Source organism: Ctenopharyngodon idella, chromosome 12 (assembly GCF_019924925.1).
Source record: "Ctenopharyngodon idella isolate HZGC_01 chromosome 12, HZGC01, whole genome shotgun sequence".
NCBI lineage: Eukaryota > Metazoa > Chordata > Actinopteri > Cypriniformes > Xenocyprididae > Ctenopharyngodon > Ctenopharyngodon idella.
Window position 1 is genome coordinate 9079730 of NC_067231.1, and position 19813 is coordinate 9099542.

General features: G+C 35.5%; 1 protein-coding gene across 1 annotated transcript; it reads right to left on the minus strand.

Moving 5' to 3' along the window:
• Window positions 1-2607: 2607 nt before the first annotated feature.
• Window positions 2608-13375, minus strand: slc35d1b (solute carrier family 35 member D1b). Its single transcript, XM_051913598.1, has 13 exons — window positions 13101-13375; window positions 12674-12707; window positions 10899-10985; window positions 10738-10805; window positions 10531-10602; window positions 10354-10422; window positions 10063-10165; window positions 6210-6302; window positions 5989-6056; window positions 3825-3903; window positions 3617-3699; window positions 3260-3312; window positions 2608-3109 (listed from the first exon to the last, which is right to left on the minus strand). Exons 1-13 carry the CDS (start codon window positions 13280-13282, stop codon window positions 3099-3101), a joined length of 1002 nt encoding a protein of 333 aa, XP_051769558.1. The 5' UTR covers window positions 13283-13375; the 3' UTR covers window positions 2608-3098.
• Window positions 13376-19813: the final 6438 nt, after the last annotated feature.

The following is a 19813-nucleotide window of genomic DNA, read 5'->3' on the forward strand; positions in this document are numbered from 1 at the left end:
TTTCCTAGTCTAAAATGAACTCACAGTGGAGCCTTAACAGCATGTGACCTAACATGCTAAATGTGCTAAATGTCTCCACTTTCTTGTTGCCAAAAACGTCAAGCACATGGCCCATACTGTAGATTTTTATTTATTTATTTTGGTTGAATATTGTTGTTGGATTTAAAATGCGATTTTGTCTGGTTCATTTATAAATGACGTTATAACTGGTGTTACCACCAAACTTGGTGGAAATGCTGGAGTAAACTAAGACTTTTCCCCACTTTTGTCTTTGATTAGTTGTATAACCTTGATTTATGTGGGTACCTGTTGATAGATCACTGTATAGTGTCTGATGTGGACTGTGGTGTAAGAGGACTGTGCAGTTAGGACTGTCATGCAAAAAATTAAACATGTATAAGCTGTTTTTTTTTTGTTTTTTTAATGTTGGTAACACATTTGTTCAATTTTATTTTAACTGTTTAATTCTGTAATGACTGACTTCTAAAAACTGATCAGAACCTTCATAGCAGATATTAAAATGCACACAAATTGCTGAACGTAATAATTACACAAAGTATATATTTTTTCTTTTAAAAGACACTGAATATGTTCAATACAAAAATCAATCACAATTAAAAGGTTTAATCCATTGCCAGCCCTAATCTTACATGTATTGCTTTTTATCTTTCTTAAAGAGGAACTATCTGTCTGGACAGAGGAAGAATGCAGGAATTTTGAACAAGGATTAAAGGCTTACGGAAAAGATTTTCATTTTATCCAGGCCAACAAGGTAGTGCTCATTTTATGACATTCATATCCAATCAGTATATCACTTCATTTGCACTTGATGAATGTCAATCCGTATCGGCCACCTCACATTCCCATACTGACATTTCATTATTGCTTATAAATGTAATACTGGAGAAAAAAAAAAAACTGTGGGGCTTTTAAATGTGTCTAGCAGTTATCTCTGCTAAATAAGTATATGGACTACTAGATGTGGCAATTCAAACCTTATTTAGTGTTTAGCAAACCTTATCCAATTTCAGGTTAGAATTCGGTCCATCGGAGATTGTGTGGCATTTTATTACACGTGGAAGAAATCGGCATGGTATGATGTCTTTGCGCAACAAACTACAGCCACTGTCCTGCAGAGTTTAGCTCCAACCCTAATCAAACACACCTGAACCAGCTAATTAAGCTGTTCAGGATAACTAGAAAGCTACAGGCAGGCGAGTTTGATCAAGGTTGGAGCTAAACTCTGGGCAAATTCCAAACAGAAGGGAACATCCCTAATGCCCTACTCCCTTCAAAGGGGACTTTGGAGTGGCCCTCAAGGACCAGGGTTGAGAACCCCAGCACTAACAGATGCCATGATGAAGTGTTAATCAGTGTTATTCACTTCACCTGTCAGTGGTCATAATGTTATGCCTGATCGGTGTGTAGCCGATTCAAACACTTGGGAGAGCTTCACAATGAGTAGAATGAAGCCGGAGTCAGCGCATCAAGAGTTACCACACTCAGACATCTTCAGGAAAAGGACTACCAAGCCACTTCTGAACCAGAGACAACGTCAGAAGCATCTTACCTGGGCTAAGGAGAAAAAGAACTGGACAGTGAACAGTGGTCGAAAGTCCTCTTTTCAGATAAAAGTAAATTTTGCATTTCATGTTGAAATCATGGTCCCAGAGTCTGAAGGAAGACTGGAGAGGCACAGAATCCAAGCTGCTTGAAGTCTAGTGTGAAGTTTCTGAAGTCAATAATGATTTGGGGGGGCTGTGACGTCTGCTGGTGTTGGTCCATTGTGTTTTATCAAGTGCAAAGTCAATGCAGCCATCTTCCAGGAGATTTTGGAGCACTTTATGCTTCCATCTGCTGACAAGCTTTATGGAGATGCTGATTTACTTTTCCAGCAGGACTTTAGCACCTGCCCACAGTGCAAAAACCACTTCCAAGTGGTTTGCTGACCATGATATTACTGTGCTTTATTGGCCAGCCAATATGCCTGACCTGAATCTATGGGATATTTTCAAGAGAAAGATGAGAAACAGTCGATCCAACAATATACAGATGATCTGAAGGCTCAATAGTGCCTCAGCAGTGCCACAGGCTGATCACTTCCATGCCACACTTCACTGATGCAGTAATTTGTGCTAGGAGCAAGTCATTTGCTGTAATATGTCCTGCCGATCAAGTATTGAGTGCACAAAAGAACATACTTTAAAGAACTTGAACTTTTCTGTTTTGCAAATCCATTTTTTGATTGATCTTAGGAAATATTCTAATATTTTGAAATACTGGATTTTGGACTTTCATGAGCTGTACGCTCTAATCATCAAAATTAAAAAAAAAAAACTTTTGAAATGTTTTACTTTACATGTAGGGAATCTAGAATATATGAAAGTTTCATTTTTAAAAATAATTTATAATAAAAAAATGAACTTTTTGATGATATTCTAATTATATGACCAGCACCTGTATATATATATATATATATATATATGTGTGTGTGTGTGTGTGTGTGTGTGCGTGCATGTATAATTCAGTTTACTATTATTGTGATAATAGTAAATTTCTAATAATTTTGAGTCATCCCTCAGTTGAAAAACAAATAAAATCATCCAATACAGAAAAGTTTTTATTTGTTATTGCTTAAAATTTATCAGGCCACCTTGAACTAAGGTAGAGACATTTACAATTTAAATATCATATCACATCATAAAGAAAATCATTTGTCATCCATCCAAAATCTTCAATATTTTTTATATACTATTAACATTCATCTTTCCAAATATCATTAAACCATTAAAACCATTAACTTGAAATGCTGTGCATGATTTAGATCATGCAAAATTATTATTTTAAAAAATAAAAAAATTAAAATCAACATTATTCAATGCAAAAAAAAAAAAAAAAAAAAAAACATTCCAGTAAGTCAGTTACAGGAACTGTCAACGGCAACTGGTTAATAAAAAATACCACAGTTGCTGAAAAAATTGCTGGCCACTGTTGCACTCAAGATGCTGAGAAATGAGACTTTACACACTGCTGGCTGGGTTCTTGACTCCCATGAGTATCATCAACATTCTCCTATTATCCAATTTATACATGTTCCATCAACTTGTTTCTATTAAAAGACACAACATTTTACATGTCATTTCAAATACACTTAACCTTATTCAATAGTATTAAACAAAATGAAACCATGACATGGAGATGGATTTGAACAGATCCTCATTTTGATTCACACACAAATACACATTTTTCCTCCACTTACTTTTTTGTTCCTTAGTGAAAGTGATGTGCGAGTACACAAGACTGCCAGCAATGCTATTTGGAGGGTAAGAAAAAATAAATTATTTTTTTTTTTAATGTATTGGTTCTAAAGAATTTTTGATCTAAAATTTGTATCGCATTTTAGTATCTTAATTTGTCTAAATTCATGTTTTCTGAGGAAAACCAGTATTTGTCAATGTTCTTGCACTTTGATCATTCTGACAACATATTCAAGGAAAAGACATCACATTTTGTAATTTTTCCTGAGTCTTTTCCTTAGAATGACCCTCATATGAGAAAGGAATCTGTGGAAAAGGAATCAGTTTCTTCACTGTCATTTTACAATGGACCATTTTACCTGATGTTTAGGCCGATAAAGTTAACCCAAGTAAAGATGTAATCTCCACCAAACACCATTCCGATGTATGTCACTAAGATATTCTGTTGGGTTGGTTAAAGGAAACACAGTAAACTCTTAACTGATCATATTTACAGTACACTTCTCAATCACCAAGACACTATTAAGAAAGCTGCTTTGAAACAATTGAAATTACTTAATTACCAACCTTGATACAGCCAACAATTGTAGTCGTCAAAGCGGAGTTGTAATGGGTGCATAACATAATTGAGTACATGAGTATAAACCTGCCAAAACAACCAAATGATATTATAATCACAAAAATATAAATTATTTATTTTAAAACCTCAAAAAAAATGACACACTTCAAGCGTCTTAAAAACACAGCTTAAAGGTGAAGTATGTAGTTTCTGCGACACTAGTAGCACCTATCGGAATTAGAAAAGTACAGCATATTTAGCAAACACCCCTTTCGCACGTCGTGCCTCCCTCAACTCAAATGTTACAAATACAGCTCTTGTGGGTGCTTGTGAGGGCATGTTTCAACAGGTAAAAGTAGGCTACATTCAATGAAAGGTCCAACATATTAGGAATACTTTTAGCTGTGTTACTATGTGTCATGAGTAAGCGGTTGAGTAGGATAACACTGTAGAGTAGGGGTGTCAAACATATAGCCCGTGGGCCGAATACCCACAAAGGTGTCCAATCCGGCCCGGGGGATGATTTGAACAATAATAAAAAACAGTTATGCATGGTCCACCAGCTATAAATCCAAACGGTTTTTAGTTTTATTTTGGCCAATATCTATTCTGGACTTGCAAACAAACAGCTTTGCAATCATTTCCAAAACTGTCATTTGAAAATATTACGAAGTCTGTAAACAGGACGTTAACACAGCCACATGCTGAATATGGAAGCAAAGAGAAGGACACAGACGCGCCAGCAGAGCAAATACTGTACCAGGCCAAGCTTACTGTTTGTGAAATATAGGAAGAAAAATATAAATATTGAATTGGGTTTTATATGAATGTAACTTAAAAGGGAACTGTCTTCAGAAAAGTTTCGATCTCCGTATAAGTAGCCTATTTTATAAGCGCAGTGCTGCTTTGTGTACAGCGGTAACCAAGGAAACGCTATATGGCTGCTGTTCCACAAGCGCCACCTACTATTAGAGAGTGAATTTGCATTTTCATTCAGTCCGTCTGCTATTTGTTTTGTGCAGGTGTCTTATGCAGCATAATTTCACAAAGATATAAAGTCATTATCATGCTGTTTTTGCTATAAATCTTGAAATTATACAATCTAATTTAAATCAAAAACAACTGCTCATGCTCAAAATGCAGTGGTGCCTGTATACTAAATGGCTACACATATTTTTTGTTTAAAGCCAGTTTGGCCTGGTATAGAACAAATAACAAATACATTTTGTTAAAAAAAAAAAAAAAAGGGAAGAAGAAGAAGAAAAACAAAAAAAAGGCAACCAGTATCAAATTTGCTCCAAAAAAATGGAATTGGCCATAAAAAAAAATAAATAAATAAATAAAAAAAATTATCGGTGCATCACTAATAAAAACATTAACTAATGTTTAACTAATGAACCTTATTGTAAAGTGTTACCGTTTGATTTAATGTATTAACTAACATGAACTAACCATGAGCAATACATTTGCTACTGTATTTACTAATCTTTGTTAACGTTAGTTAATGAAAAAACAGTTGTTCATTGTTTGTTCATGTTAGTTCACAGTGCATTAACTAATGTTAACAAGATTTTAATAATGTATTAGTAAATGTTGAAGTTAACATTAACAAAGATTAATAAATGCTGTATATGTGCAGTTCATTATTAGCTCATGTTAACTAATGTTGTTAACTAATGAACCTTATTGTAAATATACCAATTAAACATTATTTTAAAAGTCTAATAAAGTCTTTTCGCAGTGAAAACAAATGCTGTTTTCAAAGAGTAGTGTTTTTTTTTTTTTTTTCTTGCAAATTAATGTGTAGTTTGTATGGTTAATATTAATGTAACTGTCAGCTTACCACTAAAAAAATCAGCCCGCACATGGTTAAATTTTTTCCCATCTGGCCCTCAACCTAAAATGAGTTTGACACCCCTGCTGTAGAGCAAATGTGAGCATCTCACTTATAAGAAGGTTGAGCTTGAAAGAGATTGACGTATTTGAGCCTGGTGCCTGGGGGGCTCAATGTTTACACTTTTTGGGGAAATAAACCCACGAATATGCCTAACAGTAGTCAATGAACAATAAACTAGGTTAAGAAGAGAATGTATTTTAACAACAACTGCAACAACAAAAATCTCACATACTTGATCTTTAAGTAAAGAAAAATATTGGAAATATTAGACTTACCCCATGACACATGATAACACAAACTGAATCACAAAGAAAATGTCAGTCCAACCATCATACTCCAAAGTCTGAAAATTCACAAGAGTTTTCATATTTATTTTTTTATTGATTTTTTTAAATGTACATTTTCATGCAAAGTCAAGCAGAATTCAGATCAAATTTTCCAAATGTCCTTCAAAATATTTAGTGTAATAAATATTTTTATTTATTACAATTCTTACTTTCTGAATGTCTCCGGTTAAGTATGCTAAAATAATAGTGGGAATAATCATGAATAAAGCATTGTAATACAGCAGCCCATATTTTCCAAGTTCCTGAAATGCAAGGAGGGAAACAAATCATTTGATTAAATAAGAGAAAAATTAACAACTTTATTTTAAAATGAATATGGATGGGCTCATGAAAGCATGAAATAGTATGTGCATGTAAATATATATTATATATATATATAAAATATATATACACACACACACACACACACAATATATACCCAAGCAATATGGCTGAATATCAGCCTAATATATCCCTTTAACATTTAATATGTCCTTTTAATGCCCTTCTGACACTGACAGAGCTAGTCAAAGCATTTGTCATTTGCGTCTTGTTCTGTGTTCACAACAAGGTTCAATATAAAAGTCTTTGCGACTGAGTGACTCTCTCATAAAGACAATCTTTTCCACCATCTAATGGCGTAATAAAAGTTACTTCTGTTGCTGTTCACGGTCAGGGACTATTTTTCCAGCGGAAGGAAGCCTTTTAATGATTTTACTTCATGAAAGTTGCATTGATACATATTTTTTAGCTTTAATATTTGTATTGTGTGGTAACCTTTTTATAAAAGCAATAAGCCCTGTGAAGCTGTAGTTTACAGTGAATTTATAACAACTAAGCTCCGCTCTGCATTGTGCCTTACAACGCCCCTTAGCATTATAAATTAACTGTAAATTACGGATTCTTGGGGCTTATTGCTTTAGTTGACAGTTTAACAGTTGAAGCCCAAGCCTCCATTACTAATTCTAAAGCATCACTTTAGAACTAGTAACGAAGGAGTCGCTTCATTGAAACTCTCTGTAATATGTAAAGTATTATGAGAGAGATCACCTGAGCGAGTGTATTACCTGCATCTAGCTGATATTCTTCAGGTCAATCTTATATTCATAATCATAAAATCAGTTTGAATGTCCGTTGAGGAAAGCGATCTTTGTCTTTGTCCTTTTAATATTAGGCACAGTCTCTGCCGCCATCTCATGGCATATTAATGTAACTTTCACTGCTGAAATCACTAACGAAATGACTAACAAAGTCTAAATCACTAACGGACTCTTTCTCAATACCAAAAAATATGGCATGTTAATTATACAAAATACTATGTATTGAACAATAATATAAATTAACAACAATGGCCATTATAACAGTATAAGAAAAATAGGAAATAAACAAGCAAACTATTCAGTCAAACGTACAAAAGCAGCACTCTAGTTAGTACACGATTTAATTTTAATGTAAATATGAATTTATAAAACTTAATAAAGCCCTTAAGTCAAATCTATTAGCTCTGGAACAAGTAATATATTAATAAGACCAAGGACCGCCCATTTGATATACCCCCAAAAAATTATACCTCATGTTAAACACTATCCACACAAGAGTAAGCAGCAAATTCCCTGAAGGACTGGCCGAAATGAAGCTGTTCTCTCTGCGTACATGAGCACTGAACAGTCGCTGACGGCCTGGAGCTCGCATCTCTGAATGCGTCTACATAAATTTTAAAATTGGGTGCTGTTTACATATAAATCACATATCTGAGGTCTAAACAACTATATTCTAGCCTAAAAAACTCTTAAAACTACATTCCGTTACAAAAGTAGTATCAATAAAAATATGGTGTGAGAATGCTGTGAGAATGCTGACAACAGAGTGATTTAAACGGTGAAACTGTAGAAAATCGCATGGCTGGAAAGACCTCTCAGCCAATCAGATTCGAGAACCAGAAAGAACAGTTGTGTGTGTGTATATATGTAAGCAATAAGGTACGAGAGGCTGTGCTGTATCGTGAATAAATCACGGCTGAAGGGCGTTGTTAGGCGTTGTTAGGCATGACGCAACGCTTCAGCCTTGACTTATTCATGATACAGCACTAGCCTCAAGTACCTTATTGCTTTTATAAAACGGTTACCACGCAATACAAATATTAAAGACAAAAAATATGTATCAATGCAACTTTCATGAAGTAAAATCACTACCGCTGGAAAAATAGACCCTGACCATGTACAGCAACAGAAGTTACATTATTACACCATTAGATGGCAGCAAAGACTGTCTTTATGAGTGTGTCAGTCAGTAGCGAAGACTTTTATATTGAAAAGAGTTGTTGTGAAAACGGAACAAGACGCAACTGACAAATGCTTTGACTAGCGCTGTCTGTCATGGGAAAACCCCTTAACTGTTAAAATGACAAGATATTGCAGAGGACATTTAAACAGATTTTTTATTATGAACATAGGACTGACCTGAAGGAAAATGATAAATCTGAATGCAGGTAATAAACTCGCTTAATCGATGTCTTTCTCACAATACTCTTCTATATAATACAGTAAGCTTCAATGAACAATATAAATTGAGAACAGTTTACATTGCTAAATGTGGTTGCTAATGGTGTTGTGTACAGATACATAGAACCGTTGGGTGAAGCGGTCATAGCCGTGTTTTATTGTGAATATATTACACACTACGGGGCTGTTGAATGCTCGAATCTGATTGGTTGACCAACGTTCTAAGGTGTGCAATTATTTTTCAGGGAAATACACGGCTAAAGTAGTTCTAGGCAGGTTTTGACCGCATTGTAGTTCTATATCACTTCGCTAAATGATTTCAGTTATTTCAATAGGTCCTACAGCCTACAACCGCAAAAGAAACAAAACCCACAACAACACTGACCAAGCTAATAAATATAGTAAACAATAGGATGAAAATGAAAAATTGTCATGGTTTTTGCCACAAAATACATTTTATTGTGTTCTGAAAGCGCATACTTTCTCCTGCTCTCTCTTTCAAACGTACACATGTGCTGTATAGAGGTGCATGTTCTTGAAAAATATATTTTACATAAAAGATGCTTACATGTAGTCCACAAGACAAAATAAAAAAATAGCTGAATTTATAAAAATTACCCCACTCATAAGTTTACATACCCTTTATTCTTAATACTGTGTGTCATTACCTGGATGATCCACGGCTGTTTTTTTGTTTGTTTGTTTTGTGATGGTTGCTCATGAGTCCCTTGTTTGTCCTGGGCAGTTAAACTGCCCATTGGTTTTCAGAAAAATACTACAGGTCCTGCAAATTCTTTGATTTTCCAGCATCTTTTGCACCCTTTACAGCAGTGACTGATTTTGAGATCCATCTTTTCACACTGATGACAATTGAGGGACTCGTACGCAAGTATTACAACAGGTTCAAACATTCACTGATGATGAAAAATAACATGCATTTTGTATGATCCCCCTTATTTTGTTAAAATAATGAACATATTATATATATATATATATATATATATATATATATATTATATATATATATATATATTTTAGAGCACACCCCCTCTGAACAAATACAAAATATGTATTTTCTTAATGACCATTAATACAATTCATTGGAAAGATGGCAACTATATGCAAACATCTTTTATGTAAAATATCTTATTCAGGAGAGTACTAAATAAAAAATATCATGCATTTTATATGACCCCTTTTATTTAATGATACTTAATGATAGAGCTACTGAATTTGAAGCCTTGTTCGCAAAACTGAAAAGAATTGGCACATTCACGCCATGCGAAACAAAGACCAAGGGATATTTTTTTTTTATATTTTACTTTTCTTTTTTTCGATTTTCTATTTTTTCTCCATCTATTTGCGTATATATTTATAAAAATAAATTTTTTTTTAAAAAAACCAACCATGCTACGAGCACTTTACTGATGAAACTGTGACTTGACTATTTTGGGACTTTTGGTGCACACACTCTTGGACTTGTGTGGACATGTCAAGCATCCATGCTTAATGGTTAAATTACCTTGGAGTCCAGTTTTTGTTTCATATAAGCCCCATTAGCAGCAGTCAGAATGTTGTTAAGTGTAATGAACACATATCCATGGAGGTCAAAAGCTAAATCTGTACTGTGAAAGTCAAATAAAGGCAAAATAATTGAAGTGACAAGCCATTTCTCAGATTCATAAATACTTCTAAAACACTGCAGAGTTACAATTACATTTATAAACAGGTGAAAAGAAACTGGTTTTCTGTGAGGTCTAGGAATTAAACCTCAAATGTAATATTTTTATTGAGTTTGCCATTTGAAGCTTACCTTGCAGCAATAAAAGCTCCTAGGATCATGGTAAATACGGTTGCCTTTATAGACCATGAAAACTTCTTTCTACAAATAAAAAAACAACAACAAATGTGAGTGTAAATCTCACATCTCGTACAACTTGAACTGGGTCATCTGAAAACATTGAGCAATGAGCATACTGTATAGACTTACTTTAGGAGGTAACCCTCAAACAGCATTGTGAATAAAATGGAGAATCGTCTAAGCACAGTAAACATTGGCAGACTGCAAAAGAGATCATAAGGCATGTTATATTATTATACATTCAGTATATTATAACAACAACAGCCATGCATTAAAGTTTACAAAAGTTTTGAAAGATTTTGAAGCTTTGTTTTCTACTGAATTTTACACACTTACTTCAGTTGTTTTGTTCCAAACAGGCCTGTTAACTGATTTCCCACATACAGAAAAGGGAGTGGTAATACCTACACAGTAAATGTTGTGAGAACTGAATTTACAGTGTGTATACGTACATGAAAACTGAAGTATAGTTTGACCTCGAGTGTGTTCAGACCTACCTTATGAGGTACATGCCTATCAAAATCTGGGAAATCAACCACATTTAATGATTTTGCTGCTCGCAGCACAACAACTGTTGCAAACATCTGCAAACAACATAATGAACCTGTCAGCTGCTGTAATCTTAGTGCTACATGTATGTAAAATATGTTTAATTAACAAAATGCTTGATGTCACAGTTATTAAAGGGGTCATATAATGCAGTTAGTCTTAGTTAGTCTCTGATGTCCCCAGAGTGTGTACGTGAAGTTTTAGCTCAAAATAACCCACAGATCATTTTTTATAGTATGTTAAATTTGTCACTTTTTGGGGGTGAGCAAAAACACTCCGTTTTTTGTGTGTCTTTAAATGCAACTGAGCTGCTGCTCCTAAGAAGAGGGCAGGGTTTCAAGAGCTTGTGTTAGTCGGACAATGATGGAGAGACTCAACATGTAGAATGCAACAGGACGTTTCTGAATGGTTAGTTACTTAATTTATGTAGCTGATGTGGGATATCTTAAAGTCATTGATTAGCATATTCTGTCATGATAATCTATAAATCGTTCATGTGGGAACTGTTGTAAGATCCTACAGAGCCAGAGAATATATGCTGCGTGAAGGTATAGTTTAGTTTAATTTAGCATAATTACTTATGGTGTAATCTTGCTTTTATGACATGCTATTGCATTTGTTACGTACTATATTGCAATAACACGGCCTCACCCCTTTGTTGCGTGTTCTCAGGGGTGGGGTTTATGTAAATTTTAGGGTTAGTGATGTCACCAACCCGGGAAGAAGCTCGTTGTAGTCCCTACCAGCCGTTTGTTGTAGTCCTTAAACAGAGAATTCTTTAAAAGAAAATATCTTGCTTTGCTTTGAACTTTGAGCGTCGTAACTTTGCAGATGTTGTTTGTGCTCCAACAGCAACATTACACACTTACTAAAGTTAAAAAAAGTGAAATCATAATCAACCACCCCTTTAAAATACTTAACACGCCTACTGTTAGTAGGCCTACATGTGTGAATAAATCTAACAGATTATGAAAGCTAAATGCTGAACCTGTACATTTTCACCTTATGTCTGAGAGCTATCATTCTATTTAGATGAATAGAGCAAGTCAATGTAGTGACATGTCACTAAACTAAAATGCGGTTAATCTCAGAAAACCGGTCAAGAACTGGTCTCTCTCTCTCTCTCTTTATACAAACGCAGATGAGAAGAGGTAATTGGCACCATCTAGTGTCTTGGAAACAGCTACTGTGTTAAACTTGACTTTAGTACTACTCTCACAGTGAACATCTGTTGCTATTTTTGCTCCAGTTAAAAGAAGAAAATGAAAACATCGCTTAGAAGAACAACAAAACAGCAGACTACATTTACACAAGCAGGCCTGGTACTTCTGGAAGCTTATGCTCAGTAATTTCTACTCATTACTTGATGATTGGCTTGATTGGATTGCAGACGAATAATGTATAGATGAATAATGTAATATTGTTGCAGTGTTTTATTGCTAGACCAGTTCTTTTCTGTGGTGTAACAAACTAGTTATCTTAGCAGAAGCTTTAAGATAATTAAATAATTTCATATAAATTAAATTTATTTATTTAATATAAATATAAAAATTAAAAAAAACCGACAATAATAATTGAATTATTTCTTTAAAATGTTACATATTTATGAAAATGTCAATGCAAAAAAATCTCTAATTGGCTTCGTGAGATTTACATTTAAAACACACCGGAGACCTAGTAAAAATGATCAGAAATGTAACAGAATAAGCAATAACTTTCTTACCTGGCCTATTCCCACTGCTAAAGAGGAAGGGAATCTGAGTGGGAAAACACAGAATAACATAATAATAAATCTTAATGAAATGCATATAGAGCGCTCATTTACTCAAAACGATTCATATGTCTGAAGTATGTACACATTGTCTATGCAACTAATTTATCTGTTTAAAAGGCTAAGAATAATAATACGGGAGATTAGATTATAGAGTAAGACAGTAATTTATTCACGTGTGCTAACAGCAGCTATGACCAAGCAATGTCATATCATAGCAAAGGTGAGTAAGAGTAAAAATCTTGCGAAAGACAGAGATTAAGTGGTCAGATCCATCATCACACTTTCTCGGTCAGCATTGATTGATAAAAAGCTCATACTGAATATGAATGTGCTGAAAGAAAACATTTATGAATATGATATTAAAGCGATGCATTACCTGTAATTAGTAAGAACACTCTTGTTAACGACAACAATGAAAAAAGAAGAGAGCCCATAGCAAACTGCAGCAAATAACTTCATAAATAACGCAGATGTGCCGCTTCCTTCTCCTAGCGAAACATTATCTTTTGCGTTATTCTGAGTATATCTCACAGAGTGAAGTTTTCGTATGTCCGCCATGCTGCTTACTAATGCTGTTATCGGGAAAATAGGTCCAACTACTTTTCTGCACAATAAAATGTTCCCTTCAGTTTTAAAGGGACAGTGTTCCACGGATCATTCTCACATTTCCGGGTGTGGAACGCGGAAGCAGGGCTGTTGATAGGGTATCGGGTCCTTGATACTGTTAATGGACCCTTTTCACATTTTCTCAGAAAATTCTCAGAAGTGGAAGTCATCATAGTTGGGTAAACTATAGCGGTGAAAGAAACAACTTCAAATATAATTTTTTAATGACTTTCTAAAAGAGAGAAAAAATATAGAGTGATTACATCAAGGGTAGCCTAATCAAAATAGCATAATAATTCTGTGCTTTTGTTTGTTTGTTTGTTTGTTTGTTTGTTGTTTTGTTTTTGCATTTTTAGTTTAGTGAATTTAACTTCTGCTTTAAAAGCATTTTTTTTGTTTTTAGATTGTTTTTGTATTGTTATTTGTTCCTCTTTTTTCACATAATATAGCATAGACTACACGGTTACAGTCACTATGTTTGTTTTCATAGCCTTCAATATGAATAGGCTATTGTTTGTAGGACAGCATTGGGCAGGATGTGAAATAACATTTTTATTATTATTATTATTATTATTATTAAATACATATTTGTTTTAAAATTCAAATAAAAAAATGACAAAATACTGAGATTATACAATGCCATTTAGCCCAAAAATACAGAGATATGATTTTTTTGACCATATAGCCCAGCCTTACATTATGGCATGCTTTGAATGCTGAATTTTCCATGTTTTAGCTAAGCAGTAATGATACATTATTATATCACTTATTAAATTGTTATTCAAGAATTACATTCAGTCCTGCATTTCTAGTGTCTGTGCCCTCATTTTTTTTAGCACCAGCCGCCACTGATTTTTATTAACTAATGTTAACAAAGATGAACAAATACAGTAACAAATGTATTGCTCATGGTTAGTTCATGTTAGTTATACATTAACTAAATGTTAACAATTGAACCTTACTGTAAAGTGTTTCCACAAATTCAACACAAATAGGATGCTTGAACACACATGTAAGATCCAGACAGGTGAAACAGAATATTTTTGTAAGTTGGATTCATAAAGACTTCACTTGTTTCTGAAAGAATGATTCAGTGATAGATACATTTTAATAGTAATTCGTTGACACTTAGTGGCGTAACAATGCAATTGATACAGTCATTATTTGAAGCACCTAGTTACTTTCAAAAGGTGATTTATTATATTTTGATCGGTAATGTAAACATCAGCATTTATATCTGAATAATAAACTTTTGTATACTTCTGTGATAATTGGAATATTTGTAACAGAAATAATGATACTGTGTGTTTGAAAAGATTGTTTGTGAAGCTGTTTATATCTAAACATAACTGCCCTCACTAGATCAACTGCGCAAATGCAGATTTGAATGTCACGATTTTCTTTTTGTCAAAGGTTTAATATACACAGGCAAATTGTTGTCATTTCGGAATTAGATTATGTGGGTGATGAAATCGAGAACGCGACCTTTTAAAGATTAATTGTGCAGCTTTGTGCGTCTCCCTCTCCCGCTCAGGCAAAACAAAGGGCTTTTCAGTGCATTCATTGTGTTTCATACAGTCATATGACCATGATAATATCCAAAATCCACAAAATTGATAATACCGTTACATCCCTAGTGGGGACCCATATATAACACAGTCGACTCACCTATGTTTCTAGACAGTTTTCAGCATCCCTCCACCACCCCGTCTCCTCGCACTCACCTGGTTACTTTCCTAACCAGAAATACGGGGGGAGTATTTTGGGTTCAGGACAAAATACTGAGCTCAGAGCCCTCTCCTCAGACAGCACACCAAATATGCCTACTACTTTACTCTGATTATTTGGAAGTGTGAACTCGTGAATACAGTAAAAGCCCAGCATATGATAAGTAATTTGTGCTTATGACTCATGCCACAGCCAGACTCAGTTTGGACTGGTCCGGCCCGAAGCATCACACATGGTCGATTAGACGAGAGATATCTGCTGGGTCATAAGTTTACAGCTCTGGTGAGCCTCCCCTTTCTTCTGGACATGCACACTGAGCTGGCAGGTTCATGGACGCACCTGTACTCTGCTTGCATAGTCCCTTCGCATTTGAGTTACGCAAATATCGAGGGGATATGTGAGCAGGGTTATGGACGAATGCCATTCAAGCAGTGCCAGACAACATCTAGGCTGGTTGGCAAGTCATATGAGGTGGCAGGAAAGGCAGATTGCACCACTTTTTCCTGTGTAGTTATTCGTTAATGACGGAACAGTATTCTAATATGTTACCATTTGCACTACTCTTTCTTAATGCTGGGATTCTTGATCCTATGATACAGGAACAGCACAATGTCTGCTGAATTTAACAGGCATTGTTATTGTATTGTTTCTTCTAGTTAGTTAAATATAAGACTATGAGAACCTTAGTATTTGGACTAATCTGGTCTGTACTGTGTGCAGTTGCACTTTATTTTACAGTACGTGCACTTACATGTACTTACAGTTTACTTACCTAAGAAATTACTGGGTAATATAAGGTAAGTACATGGTTAAGGTTAGGTTTAGGGGTAGGTTCAGGGTTAGTACCTAGTTATTACCCAGTTATTACAATTACTATCATAAGTAATTATAAGTACATGGGGAACAGGACTGTAAAATAAAGTGCCCTGTGTGCCAGTGGGCAGGCCGTGAAGGCAATGATGTAAAAGTAGGCATTTCAGTGGATGCGTTCCTTTGTGATATCCTAATTAGACAAAGATTTGTTTTTGCAGCTTGGTTTCAATATCTGAAATTGCTGTTTAAGAAGGTTTGTGTCAACATTACTTGTGTGATGAAAAGTATGTTAGAAACAATGTGTAGTATATGCAAACTGCTGATTTAACCCGTTTAGTAGTTTCTGCTTGTTGTCGCACTCTGTATTGCATATAACACTTAGTGGGAAAAACATTTGGCAGTACAAAAGACAAATACACATCTGAGCTCACAGTTTCATCTGGCTCTCCATCTATACTGATGTATAGACATAGAGCACATGCCACATGTCAAAAAATAAGTGCTGTGCATCAGCAGGGCAGGGAACCTCTACACCCATTGCCTGTAATTTATGTTCCCTTTGAGCTCATAGCCATGGACATTGTAATCACTGACTATGCAACCATATATCCCAAGGCATTTCCTTGTAACATAATAAATTCTTTTCTCCAGCTGTTTTCCAGATTGGGGATACGAGATGAGATTGTGAAAGATCAAAGAATGGCATCTACGCTAATATTAGTCCCTCTCTGTTTATCCCGAGGTTTAACATAGTCTGCCAGATCCAGGCCATATCCAGAGGAGATGAAGGACCTGCACCTAGACACGACGACAAGGCAGCCATGAAATGTCAACTAAACTATCCCCTGCGAAGGCCTCCTTTTCTTTCCCTATGTATAGATAAAACGTTATCAAAATGATTCCAGTGCGCATGGATCTGCGTAAACAACTAATATTTTTATATTATGCGGGCCAGACAAGTAATTTGCCGATGTCACTTTGTAAAGAAAAACTAAGCGTCTGCGCACGTACACATTCAAACATGCATACCTATAGACTAAACACATAAATGAATGGCAAGAACGCATTAAAAGCCTTCTGTTTTCAGTTAAAAAGGTGTCATTTAAGCAGCCCCTAATTAATAATTAATGATTTTTACAATGGAAATGATTCAATCAAAAACTTACTTTAGCTCGATAACTTTTTCTTAGAGCTGCTCTAAAGCCAAAACAATCTCTGTCCATTAATTTTCCTATTATCTCTGTGAAGCTGCTTTGAAACAATCTGTTTTGTAAAAAGCACTATATGAATGAAGATGGCTTGACTTTCAAGAGAATTGAAGACGTTCAAGCCCTTTCTGTATCTCCCTTGTGTATGGAATTTGTGCCTGGTGGTGAAGGCTTTTCTTTACCCTAGACCGGATTATATCCCAAGGTTCTTACTAATATTTTAAGACTTATTGTACTGCAGAGCCTTCTGTTCTCCTCCTTTTCCGATGTCTGACCAAGAGAAACTAAATCTGCTCTGCCCTGTTAGGGCCCTAGATGCCTACGTCCACAGAGCTGCCATGTGGAGAAAGTCTAAACAGCTATTTGTTAGTTATGGGTCACCTAGGAAAGGGTTCCCAGCATCTAAGCAGAGGATGAGCAAGTGGGTGGTCGAGGCTCACTTGTTTGTGCATTGGCCGGCCAGCCTTCACCTGTGGTTGTCCGGGCCCACTACCCTAGGAATATGGCCACTCCTAAAGCTTTACCTTCAGGAGTTTCCCTCCAGGATGTCTGTGATGTGGCAGGCTGGTCCTCACCACACACCATTGTTAGGTTTTACGACCTTGATTTGGGCTCCACTCTGGGGTTGCAGGTGCCCTCGTCTTAGTATGTGCATATGATTTCACACAGACAGGCACTTGCTCATACGGCAGCGTGGGTATAGCATTGCTAAGGGAACGAGACCCTTGTCACCCTGCCATACTCCCTGCATGCCTGTGATCGACTTGCTTCAGTCTATGAGAAGCTGACACTGTTTGGTTTGGGTATGCTTTATAGTTTCCTGGTCGATGATGTCCCCTGCCTATGACATTCTGTCACGCCACTGGACTGATTTCATATGTGCTTCATGATGCAATCATGCAGAGGCGTTGCCACAGCGTTTCAACTCAATGTCTCGTTCCCTCTTCAGGGAATCATGGTAACATATGTAACCAAGAAGCTTTTTTAGGGTTAATATCACAGTAACATGCTTTATTGGAATACCCTGCTGTTTTGAAAGCTTCACACTCTACAGGAAGTCAACCCTAACAGACTTGACTCTGAACATTAAACTGGGATATGTTTTTTCGATAACACTTTATTTTAGGGTCTTTAGTTGCTTATTAGCCTGCATATTACTAAAATATTGGCTATTTATTAGTACTTATTAAGCACATATTAATGCCTTATTCTATATGACCTTATTCTACATTCTCAATCCTACCCAATACCCAATAATAAACTTAACAACTACCTTACTAACTATTAATACTCAGTAAATTAGGAGTTTACTGAGGGAAAATTTGTAGTTAATAGTTTATATGTGTTCCCTCTACTAAAATGTTACCGTATTTTCTTAAAAAATAAATAAATAAAAACATAAAAATAACATCTGTCACCTTAAACGAAAATTTGAAAAAGGCAGACCACTAGTCTAAACAAATATGAAAACAAAATACAATGTCTCAGTGAAGTGGATTTTATAATTTGTTAATTGTGTAGAGCAGTGATAGACTGAAATTTGTATTTACACAATAATGAATGATTGTGATATGAAAATATGAGGAAGAGAGGGACAAAATACATTTGTGACAAAGACAGAGAAGACAGAACAGAAAAAAAAAAAAGAAAACGAATAAAGTGCTTAAGAAGCTGAACATTACATTAATTTGCAGAGGTTTCAAAGATAGATGAGATTCAGTGGCGTACTTTTGTGTGAATTAAATTTCTGTTCTCTGTTTTCTTTCCCCTGCTCCTCCATTATGTCAGTCAGTGCACATCTTCAGTCTGCTGTGCAAGCAAATCAATAATAAACAGTTGAGCATGTGATATATTGTTTCTTGTGATTGTGATTAACCCCTGGTTTCACAGACAAGACTAAAATGCATGTTTGAGCTGTTTTAACTGAAAGCAACTTGAACTGACATATCTTAAAATATATCAGTGCTATTGTCTTGTCTCAAGATGCACACCAGTATTTATTTTATTTTATTTTATTTTTTTCCAAAGGCACGTTTATAAAAGCTACTTAAATGTCCTAATTAAACAAAGGCCTAATCCTGGCTTAATCTAAGCCCTGTCTGCGAAACCAGGCCTCTGTGTAAATACATTTAGTTCACTTCTTTGAGGCATCAAAAAGTTTGTGTAAACACAATTTATTTGCTGCTGTGGCGTGGCTTCTACAGTAAAAACGTTGTACAAAAATATATGGCTCATAACAACATGAGGGCCCACACCGTAGAAGCAGCGGGGATGGCCCATGTGCCAGTAGCTTTACATCATTGTAAACCCACTGGCCTACTTATGTGTGTCCAATATTAGGGGGCCCCCCACCATGTGGGGCCCCCCACAGTGTGTGCCCTTCCCTTACACCACTGATAAGATGGCAGTGTGCTTTTTTCACAGCTGTGCATGCACTGTGTAATACACAATGTTCTGTTTTATTACATTATAGGTATTAATTATTTATAAGGGACCATATGGTTGTTTCAATGATTAAAACAGCATGTTATGATTGCTAGTCATTTGTATCACAGGCAAGGGCCCTGCAAAGACATGCATTGAAGCAAATGAAGAGAAAACTTGTTTCTGTATTTTAATGAGCTGTAGTTCGTATCGTAGCTTCTATCTGTTGCTCCTAATGTTAATGTCAGATAATGGATTCAGACACTGGATTCAACCTGAAATGTAATATCTTCTCTTGCCTGCGCACATA